The sequence below is a fragment of the Thunnus thynnus genome, chromosome 15 (assembly GCF_963924715.1).
Source record: "Thunnus thynnus chromosome 15, fThuThy2.1, whole genome shotgun sequence".
Classification (NCBI taxonomy): Eukaryota; Metazoa; Chordata; class Actinopteri; order Scombriformes; family Scombridae; genus Thunnus; species Thunnus thynnus.
Window position 1 is genome coordinate 28,021,979 of NC_089531.1, and position 11,731 is coordinate 28,033,709.

At 39.9% G+C, this 11,731-nt stretch overlaps 1 protein-coding gene across 2 annotated transcripts in view; it reads left to right on the forward strand.

Annotated features, from left to right (window-relative positions):
• LOC137198027 (retinoic acid receptor beta-like) overlaps positions 1-10,832 on the forward strand; it is a 220,222-nt gene extending 209,390 nt beyond the window's left edge. For both annotated transcript variants that reach the window (XM_067611615.1, XM_067611616.1), the window contains 2 exons: positions 1,169-1,327; positions 3,130-10,832. In XM_067611615.1, coding sequence (XP_067467716.1) covers positions 1,169-1,327; positions 3,130-3,443 — 473 coding nt within the window. In that variant the 3' untranslated portion in view covers positions 3,444-10,832. The remainder of the gene's footprint in view (positions 1-1,168; positions 1,328-3,129) is intronic.
• The last annotated feature ends 899 nt before the right edge of the window (positions 10,833-11,731 follow it).

The following is an 11,731-nucleotide window of genomic DNA, read 5'->3' on the forward strand; positions in this document are numbered from 1 at the left end:
TCATAAGGTAGTTTATTTATGAAAACCTATTGTAACACTTTAATTTTCTAAAATTAAAAACGTAATAAAAACAAAAACAGGATTTTTAAGCCTCTTTCCATTTTTATTTGAATACAAATACAAATACAAATAATTTTTGCTGCCTCAACAAATACAGATACAAATACAAATACTGGGCTTTCTGCACATCCCTATCACATACATGCATTTCCCTGGTTTTACCACTGTAATTTTATTTACTGTTTATTTGTATAGAGACGAGTATATAGCACGAACGTATGCCACATACTACAGCATTTATAGCATAACCTAGTTTGTATGTGAGACAGGGGGTCAGTGGGTGGAGACTGGAACTATTAATTTGCCATTGTTGTTAGTGCATTTCCACCTTCTTTCAGTATTAAGCACTTGGCGCCAGATGGTGATGTCACTGCAGGAACTTAATATTGTATTCGCCTTGAGGACTGCTTGAAGGTTATTTTTGCACATGTAATATTGCCTCCAGGTGTGTGATCATGCAAATGTTTAAAATGTTAGACCTAATAGAATCAAGGTTGGGCTTTGGCTCCACATTGCCAATGGGTGAATATGTAGCCAATGGAAAATGAAGAACTCAAAATGTTTTAAATAAAAGTTATAAGCATGATAAATCTTTAAGGACTCTGTCAAAGTAAACTGTCAACTAAAAAAGTCCAAAGCATTTTTTGATGGGTGACTTGAGCCAGCATCTCTATTGAGAAGCAAGATGCCTTGGTGTTTGACTACTGAGTTATCCTAATAATCACTGTTTGCAGAAAAGCGCTCTCTGAATAGATGTGTTCCTTTGAGTCCCAGATCTGGCTTTCACTTTTGACACATTCAGTTTTTGCTACCCTGCTGTTGCTGACTTTTAAAGCCTCAAAGTTATCAGAGCTGAACACTACTAGTCAAAAGAAAAGTTTTAAATTGGTTCCCTGCTCAGATTATTCACTTGTTGCCATCTCTGCATATGAAGTGAAATAATGACATAAATTCTCCCTTCTTGATCAAACCAGGCTTCATGCTGTGATTCATGTATAAGCCTCTAGCTTGTCTACATCAGATAAAGCAAGAAATGTATTAGTCATACTGGAGCTTAAAGTTTGACTTGCTTTGTGTATGTGTGTTTGTGTGTGTGTGTGTGTATCAGACCGTCAGGACCTGGAGGAGCCCTCCAAGGTGGATCAGCTCCAGGAGCCGCTCCTGGAAGCTCTGAAGATATACGTGAGGAAGCGTCGGCCCAGCAAGCCGCACATGTTCCCCAAAACGCTGATGAAGATCACAGACCTGCGCAGCATTAGCGCTAAAGGTAAGAAGATGTATTTATAGCTGTATTAGGTAATAGCAGTTACAAATAGCAGAGTGTACGACTTTATAAAGATCCAGGTCTGCTGCAGGCATGCCGGTGACTGATACCTTTATTAGTCTTTCTCAATCTATGTTCTTACATGTACTTGTGTTCTCATGGACTTGTTCCATGTCATAGTCAAGTATACACCAAACGTTTGGAAGTGTTCTTGTTTTGCCTGTTTTATACAGGAGGCTTTGGGAGCTTACTTGTATGAACTTTGGGTTGCCAAGTATCTAATATGCAGTGTAGCGATATGATCTATTTTGGAAGATAAACTTTATGATAACTTTAATGTAAAATTAATGTTAATGTTGTGCAATAGTGATACTTCTTTGTACTTTTTGCCGAGTTGGTGATGTCTGCAAGAATGCTGCTGTCACAGAGTTCAACTTGCCAAGCTTCAACTACCAACAACTTGCATTATTTTTGTTCTCCTTCATTATGATCCTTCTCTTTTGGTCTCTAGACAGCAAACAACACAATAAAGTTGTAAAACTACTGTTGACAAAAGCTGCAGTTCCATTTGTGGCCACTAAATGCTGGCTTCAAGAAACTGATTGTATTGAAGTTCATTGGAAAATGCTGCAATTAATCTCTTGAAATATCAAGTTAATATATTATTTCCACAAGTAGGTGGAGTCTTCATTGCTAATTTCACTTTGCTACCGCAGGAAATTTGAGAATGATGTTCCATTAAGAAAACATAGTAATTTAGAGGATGACTGGTTTGTTTGTGTGGTTGTCACAGTCGTGATGGTCGCCTCCAGTAACTTACAGTGATACAGGCTTCAAAACATCCTTTCTGCAACACGTGTGATGTCAGCGATGCTACGTCCACGAATTTAGTGTATTGATTTTTTTTCCATTTTTGCCTTTATTGGATAGTGGGCAGTGAAGAGACAGACAGGAAACAAAGGGAGAGAGAGATAGGCATGACATGTAACAAAGGTCTCTTGCTAAAATTGAACCACGATGATTTTTCGCAGGCTGGCTTCCATCCTGCATATGTTGTCTGACAACAGCATAAAAGCAGACATTTCATACACACAAAAAATCAACATTAACACTTCTAGATATTATTTAGTTGAGAGCACTGCAGCAGGACAGGAAACAGAGGGCGAGCACATTACTTCATCTTTACCTTCCCTACTCTCTATTTTCCCTCTATTTTAAACTTCTTTTGCTAACTTTTGATGCACATTCTGGGCTGCTTATAGTGATGAGTCTTTAACCCTGTATGAGCCCGAGTGTACTTTGAGATCCTCAAATGCCTCTCTGGAACCTTCTGCAGACCAGGGTCCCTTGACTTTAGACTACCTGTAATGCTGCACTGGTTTATCTGTTTACCAGCTTATGTTCTAGAATGTCTGACCAGAGGAATCATGTGCGGATTGATTTTACTCTGAAGTGTATAAAACAGCAGTGGAACTTGCCTCATTGTGCATTAAAAAGATGATAATTCTAAAATAATCTGATACTTTTTGACAAAAAAATTAAAGTTTTTTCAGTTGTCATGGAGATGGCTCAGTTATGATCATGTGACATAAGTGTGGAACTTCAGTCATGTAATTAGTTGTATGTGGGAAGATCATCCCTCATGATGGAGACCATGCAATGTGGTTGAAAGCCCAAAAAAGTAAGCTAGCAAGTGGACCTTGATGTTAGATTTTTTTGTTTGAACTACTACTTGGAATGTCAAGAATGAACCTTCCTGCTCCAATCTTAATTTTTATTTTTTTGCCCTCATCATCGTCTTGCAGGAGCAGAGCGGGTCATTTCTTTGAAGATGGAGATCCCGGGTTCCATGCCGCCTCTCATCCAGGAGATGCTGGAGAACTCAGAGGGCCAAGACGGCCAGAGCAGCAGCAGCAGCAGCAACAGCAGCAGCAGCAGCAGCAGCAGCAGCAGCAGCAGCAGCAGCAGCAGCAGCAGCAGCAGCAGCAGCACTTCGGCTGAGGCAGTGGCCAGTCCCAGCAGTAAGGACAGCCCCAACGAGGACACCGCCGCTGTGGAGTCACCGGAGTCCTTGGACATCAAGAGGGCTCCGGCCACGCCGCCCAGCGACGAGCCCTAGGAGGTGCCCGCGGGTGCCTCCGGGACTCTCTCTGACATTCTTTTGCACAAAAAAAAAGAACAACCGGGCAAGGCGCCGACCCCCTATAACCCCTCTACCCTGACTCCTTCGCTTGGTATTACGTTATCTTTATATCCTCGTCCTATTTTTCTCTCCAATTTCCCTGAAATTCCCCCCTTAAAAGAAAACGTCAACACGGAGGCCTCAAAGGATCAGCGCTTTGTGTATAATTCTGAATTGAGCTCTTATTTGGCGTGGTGTCTCTGGGACAGGGACTGTGACAAGAAGGGCGTGGCCCTCGGAAACCGCCAGAAATGATACTCCTCAGGTCTCCTGTGTAAATTCTTATCTGCATGACGGGAGTTTCATAAGTGGTTTTACTCCTCTTTCTGTCTCTCTCTCTCTCTCTCTCTCTCTCTCTCTCTATCTTCATCTCTTTTACATCTCTCGTATTGTTGGCATACGTACATTGTACATACCATTGTATGGTTAGATCTCTGTTTCTATGATGAATTTTGTGGTGCTTTTTTCATTGTCTTAAATATTATCTTTGAGGCGATACATCAAGGTTTAAAGTGGGACTAATTGTAAGTCCTTCAAAAAGTTATCTAGAATGTCATTGCATATAGATATTACGGAAGTCTACTATTTTATATTTGTTCCTATATTTAAAACTGTTTTTGTCTTTTATAACATTTATTGATTCATGTCTCTACATGAATGAGTGTACATCCACACCGCCAGAATGCAAAGCTTCTCTGCATATCGACAGCCGAGTCTGTTCAACTGTTTCCTCAAAGGAGGGAAGCACAACAGCAGAAGCCTTCGATACACACTCATCAGCTTGACTGCGTCTGTTAACTTTTCAGTCTCGTCATGAACCGCCAAGGCCCGACGTACAGGATTAGATTTATCAAATAAGCCAGTCTATGAAATCAACTCATTTGGTGGCTGTATCTCGTCAGTAAATCAGTTTACCGTGCTGTCAAAACAGATTGGGGAAATTAGGTTGCTGATAGATGCCAGAGATGTTTCTGCAACAGGCTGTGATCACATAAGACGCTTTTTGTATCGGTTTCCCTGTTACCCTATACTTCAACTTGACCATGTTCAACTTTAACCATGTCGCACTTTATTATCATCATCTGGTCAGTTAAGGGGTTTAATAAGTTATACCACAATTTGTTCCCCAAGAAATTACACTTTAAATAATCTCAAACCACAAGTGTCCATTGATTCCATGAAGAGTCAGCTCACCATTTATTCATTTCATTTCCACCAGCATGATTTTCTTGTTTAGTGGAAAAAGTAAATAAAAAGGACACATCACATTGCCAGGAAAACAAATAATAATAGATCCCTGAAACGGACGTTGTGTGTCCACATTATCTGTTTCCAGACGGACATATTAACCTTCTGCTAGCTAGCAGAGGCAGCATTCATCTCCTCTGACCTGGTTTAAAGGGAGTTTGTGTAACTTTTGCTGAAGAGCGGTCCAAGGTTAAGGAGGATAATGCTGAATGCTAAAACATAATGTAACAGTTGCACAAATAGAAGAATGGTATGAAGTCATTGAGCTGACTCAGTAATGTCAGTTACGCACAACAGCTTAAGATTGTTAACATTAGCTAACATAAGCTACTGGTCATAGCCTACCAGACCAAATAAGGCTTCAGCTGCATAACCCCTGAGTGTGTTGAACTTAGGTAGGGCAAGAAGAAATGCGCTAATTGTTCTTTCGAAAGTTACATAGTCTCACCATAAATGATTATTCAAGTTTGGGTCTTATTTTTGTAGTTCTGGCTATTATATCTGTCAGTTATGCTAATATTGCACGCACCAAAGTAAACTGCTGAGATCTGGGGACACTGTGACATAGCTACAACAAAGTCAGGCAAGTACAGGCCAAGAAACATGGTTGTTAACAAGCCAACAGTTTAGCTTGATTAACCAAAAGGTGACACACCAAAAATCTTGCTAATTGTACTGGAAAACTGCTGACACGCACAACTACAGTAAGTACGGTAGGTCAAATATGAAGCAGGAAGTCGGTCTGTAAAGTATGATGTTGACAGACAGGTTGGGTAATAATTTTACTGTTCACTTTTCTTCCGTCTTCGAAATAAGTTTGGCCTACCATGTCACCGTCTTCCTAGATCCAAGAAATTTAGTTGCTAACAGAATTTATGGCCAAAGTAAAGTTCACATTTCAAAGGAAAGCTTAGGAAAGCAGTTTATTACAGCTTGTTTATTTTTGTGGCTCTGACTATTGGCCCTATCGGTTCTGATGACATTATCATCACACCAAGTTAACTGCTAAGATCTAGGAAGGCAGCAACATTGGTAAAAAGTTCAGCTAGTTCAGCGAGTTATTTGGAACACGGTACATTGTGAGTAGTAAAATTACAACAGTTAAAAACATCCATTTCAGTTACAGACAGATGTCCTGTTTAAGATGTCCTTGTGGTTTTACCTCTAGATAAAGTGGTAGCTAATCTTACTAAACTGTTGGCTTGTTTACAACCTGTTGTCTCCCCATTCACATTTGTTGCCCTGTAGGACCTATTTTAAACAATGTCACCTTTTTCTAAGATCTCAGCAATTAATTTGGTGAATACATGGTATCATAACTGATAGGAATCATGGTCAAAAACTACAAAAAAGAGCCAAGTTATAATAAATTCATAAATTTACTCCCCTTGTTGCTGTAAATCAGGTATAATGCCACTTGAATGCCATTTGAATTCTTACTGTCTCTTCTAGTCTTTTATCAGCGCTATTTTTTGTGCTTGGGCTTCCAGTCTGATCACAGCCTGTGGCAGCTTTCACTCTTCAAAAATTACCTGATGGTCAACCTAATGAGGGTGTATCTACCGCTACAGCATGTACTACCAACCGGGCTCTACAAACGCACATGGGCTCTGTTATGGCCTTATGAGCAGAGCTCCTCAACCCGCTTTTCTTTCCCTTTCAGAAGTGTCTTGTTTGAGTTTGTGAAACACGGGGGCAATGCAATCCTTAAAACACACTGATGACCGAACCACATGGGTCGGGACGATTGTACACTAATGTAGAAAGCACACGGTGGGGTGGAATTCACAAAGCCACTCCAAATGCTCGCCTTACTCTTCAGACATGACAGTGTAAGCTACGTTTAATGATGCAAAAGGAGATTCCAGATGACCTTTCATCCCCCTGAGAAGTGCAGTGGAGTAAAGCTTCTCTTTGGACAGTAGATCCAACTGAGGTCTTAATCTCATTGGTGGGGAAGTAGGCGATGTGTCTTATATCGGATGGGACGGTCCCACTGAAATTAAAAGATGATCCTAAATGGCTGCTTTTCTCCACTGCTGAGGTCACACATTATACCGAACAGTAAGAAATAAACTCCATTATATCCTCTTATAGGACCCAGATCCCTCGCTACCCTGCTGCCCTTCGTGGCTGAATAACAGCTCCATTCATTCAGATATCAAGTGGTTGTTCACTTATAGTACAGGGAACAAACTAACTGTAGCACTTAAACATGTTGAACCTTTAAAATTTAGCTGTAGTACTGAAACTGAACAATATGAAGGCTAAAACAGCAGCACCTCCACAACCAGAGAAGGAGGCCAAAGTTCAACTTTAAACTAATTAAGCACAAAAATGAACAGCTTTGGAAATTGTTTCGAACTCCTCTCGGAAGTTTTTGTTTTTTCATTTCAGACATGATGCAAAAAGTAGGCCTGACTGACAACAGAATAGATCAATTTTAGTGAAAAGAACAGGTTTTAAAACTAGTAAAGTCTTGTGAGCAGATATTTGTGCCAACAGATATCGAATTTGGTACCAATCAACCAATTCAAAGGCCCTGAAAGCTTATTTTCTCAATCAGCTTTTTACTATAAGTGATGAGATCCTACATGAACACAATATTCTGCCAATGTTAGAACTGTTTTGGTTACTTCACACATCTGTATTCTAATCACTGGTTTGTCGTGGATGGTATTCAGTCAGAAAAAGCTGACTTCCATATACCAATCAGGATTTAGCAAGATTTGAGTCAGAATCTTATCAAACCAACCCCATACAGCCCCAAAGAAGTGTGTTATCTGAGTTTTTGAGTGTTCAAAAATTATGATTATTGCTCACTTAGTCAAAGATATTTAATGACACAGAGAAATGATTTTATGTTTTATTTTAAACCAAGTTTTCAGGGGCTTTAAGCCTTGGTCTGCATGGTCACATTTTGAGTTATATGACATGTTGAGTTGACACTTGGGAGGCTGTTCTCATATGCATTTGAAAATGAGTTTTGCTAAACTGAATACTATAAAACTGAAATTTAAGTTTTGTTATCAGAATTTATTCATTTCGATTAAACTCTGTTCCTTAAATACAAGTGAAATTTCAAAACTTGATTGATAGAAACTTACCTGCTAGCACAAATATCTGCTCCAAATGTTCTCCAGGACACCTAAAAGATGTTTGCCGACACATAAACTGTACGTGAAACTGTTTTCAAGGAACTAGGTGAGTCATTCAGCTTCTCGCATTTGATCTGAAACAGGAAAGTAAGACAACTCTTAGGGGCAGTGAAGGGTTCTGGGTCTCAGCAGCACGTAATAAAAACCCATCTACATTCCATTCCTGCTCGGAGATACATATCATAAGGGAAACCTGAGCTGTTTCAGTTTTTTTGTTTTAACGTGTTTGAATGTGAATAATGTCATGGAGTCTGTCAGAAGAATGATATGCAGTGTTAAGGATAACTTACTTCTATCTCAATGTAACATAGGAAACACTCTCCCTCGGTTCTCTCTGTCTTGCTCTCCTGGTGAGAGATGAAGGGAGGCATCTTGGTGTTTTTCTTTTTTTTTTCTTTTTCTTTTTGTAGCTGGAAAACCTTCACAGCCGAAGAATGTCCACATCCACCCCTGAAGCGTCAGGCCGGCCCTCAGGCGCCTGGACGCAGCAGGGACTGTTATCTGTTCCTTTAGGAAACAACTTCACAATGCTGAATTACTCTTGTTCGTTTCTGTTGAATGTTGTACCGACGTAACTGTAATACTCTACTATCTAGCTCACTGCAGAGATGTTATATGAATGGTGTGTGCTTTGCATTCCAATTGGCAGCTCTGTGGAAAAGACACTCTGTTATTTGTCCTTGGGAACATCAACTCACATCAAGTGTAAAAAAAAAAAAAAAAAAAAAACAAAAGAAAAAAACAAAAAAAAGGAGGAACTGGAACTTGGTGGGCTGATCTGGGCACCCAGGTCGTACTCCACACAACACATAGTGTCGGACACTGAGAAAGAGAAGCCCAGGAATGGGAGAAATGGACGACCAAGTCACCTCAGCACCAGATATCATCAATACGTTCTGTTCCATGTCAAACAACAGAGCTGCCCCACCTCCCCTCCCCTCCCCCCCCTCAGCCAGGAAGCCAGTCAGCTGTCGTCAATCAATCAAACCCAATCAATCGACAGCTAATTGGTGTAACAGATCAACTGATGAACTAGGGTTCGGCCGATATGAGGTTTTGAAAACATACTGACATTTTTAGACTCATCTGCTTTGGTTGATGTTTTGTGCCAATAAGCAGTCAAAGGAAAAAATAATCTTCAGATAGTTTGATATCAGCCTGTGGTGTTGATATCTTTTTGAGTGTATGTATGTCCCTCAGCCTGCCTTCTTTATTAGCTTTCCCAGAATGCCTTTTGACAACACCCAAACAACCAGACTCCACAGGGAATATCTTAATGCTGCACTGATCTAAATTTTTATATTGACAATGGAACAAATTACTATAAATAATGTGAAAGGAGTCGCTTGTGGTGACAAACCCACAGAGAATTATCACCAGTTCCCTCTGCGCTTACAGAGCATTTTAGCTTCTTTTAGCTCATTGTTTTGGTTTTACTGCCAGCAGCTGTATTGTTTTGGTTCAGTCTCACCAGTCTCATCCACTATATTGCCAGTGACAGGCAGCTGTGTTCAGCAGCTCTGATAAACTCACTGTATGCAAGCTGCCTGCCATCAAACAGTAGTTAGACCATGGATGTATTAAGAGAACTGAAGAGCCAGCCTTTTCCCCATAGACCACCATTATAAAAGAGACATCTATAAAACTTTTGACAGGATAACTGCAAATAAAGTCAATTATAACTCCTTGTATTATGATTTTTAAAATATTTTTATGTTTGTAAAACTTTCCCAGAGCATAGGAAAGCAATTTTAAAATTTGTGACATCATGCCAATGTAAAGTCTTTGGGCTGAGCGGGAACTTGTATTGGGGTCCTGTGTATATTTAATGGGCTGCAAACCCTGAAGCTAGAAAAATTTTCTGGCTCATGTGCCAGGTGGGCAATTTTCATTCAAGTGAATGGGCGCCCACTTTGAGTCCACTATCCTGTTCCTATGATACATCCATGACTTAGAAATGTTAGCAACAAGCTAACCAGCAACAAAGAGAGTGAAGGTACTTATATTTGTCAGGTGTCCAGAAACATGACTCCAAATGAATGCCAAAGTTGCTGCCTGCTTGCCTGATGTGTAAACAGGCAACTGTATGCGAACGCATTCACCACAACAAACTTCAAGACTTTATGTGTTTACAGCTTGGTCTGCTGCCAAGATGGCTACCCTTTTTAAGTCACATCTTATAAATAATATAAAATAGCCTAAATTAGCAGTTTGTCAAGTGAAACCAGATACAAACAAATGGTGTATAGCCCTTTTTTGGAACTTCTTTAGTTTTGTTTACCAAGTGGGAGACATTGTAACTGTAACTTGTAATTCTGTAGAGGCTGCTTACAATATAACATGCACCAGAAATAAGCTTACTAGATAACAAGCTACTAAGCTAACTAAAATCTGGAAAACATGACAATGTAGCATTAGGCATATGAAAAACCCAATATCAGCCCAACATATCGGTCTAACCCTACAACACCTTAACCAGGAGCCAGAAAAAAATGACTGTGAACCTCAATATGAATCATTAACAGCTCTGTTGTTGTCTGTCCTGAAGGTGTTCTTGGTAGACATCACAAACTGTCCACAGTCGCCTTTTTTCCATCGGTATCAGAGAACCTCACCACCACTCATATGCAGTGTTGTATAGTCGTGTGAATATGAGACATGAAGGTCACATCTGACTGGGCGTGAGAGTGAGAGGGGCGGGGACTGTTGTGGATTTCTCCCATCAGCCCCTGCTGCCGGCCCTTTGGCTGAAGTCGACCTCAGGAGCTGTCTCTGAGGTTGGAGTTTCGATCTGTTTCCGCTCTCCATTTTAAATATCGTCTTTGTTTGTACATTAACATATGCTTTTTATGTTCATATACTGTTTAACTTTACCATGAACTGTCCTGGCAAAGTAATAAAATATATTTATTTTAAAATACTGGTGTGTGCATTTTTGATATAATGTGTAAACGCAGGTAACCACCTTATTAAAGAGTTATCTGAATGTAAATAACAGAGTGACTGCATAGTGCTCATGGTGGTTTGTAATGCCAACTTATCTGTAGTTACAGAAGTTGCATTGAAATAAGGCACTTTTAAGTTTAAGTCAAACCCATATTGTTCCACTGGTTAAGTCTGAGGTGACGCTATACTCGAAAACTATCCTGACAAGATCAGGCTAGTCACAAGGGCTACGTTTTTTTAACAACTTAGGTCAGAATAAGTTGAACAGAGAATTCGCCTGAGTTGTCTGAGTCTGGCTCAAAGGATAATGTTGGCTATATTCTGTATTTCTCTTACTGTCAACAAATCCCATGAAAAGATCAAACCAACAACAAATGGCAGTGCAACCACAGCCTGATACATCTTATTCCTCTGGGCCACTGAGCTCCAATGTTGTCCAAAAAGTATTAAAAACACATCAGTGAGCCATTCTGCTCACTGGATGACACACTCCTTACATTTCCTCCTTTTTAAGTATTTTTTAAAGAATTACACTATACATTTTTCATCCATTAATAAGGATTTGCTAGAACAAATAGCTGTGACATCAAACAGGAGTGGGAGGCTAGAAAATATTGAGACATACTTGGTTTTGATCTTTTCATGGGATTTGTTGACAGTAAGACAAATTCCTTTAACTGGCAGTCTGGATTTTTGAAACACCACTCTGGTCAGTAATTATTAAGATATCTTGCTCTGAATTTAAGTGTTGGATGGACACACCAACTGACAACTAGCAGGGCAATAACACATATTACTGTTCTTGGTAGTGTTTGGCCTGATGATAATCATCATCTGGAAGCAATCATTTAATTTCTAAAGCTGCTGAATGCA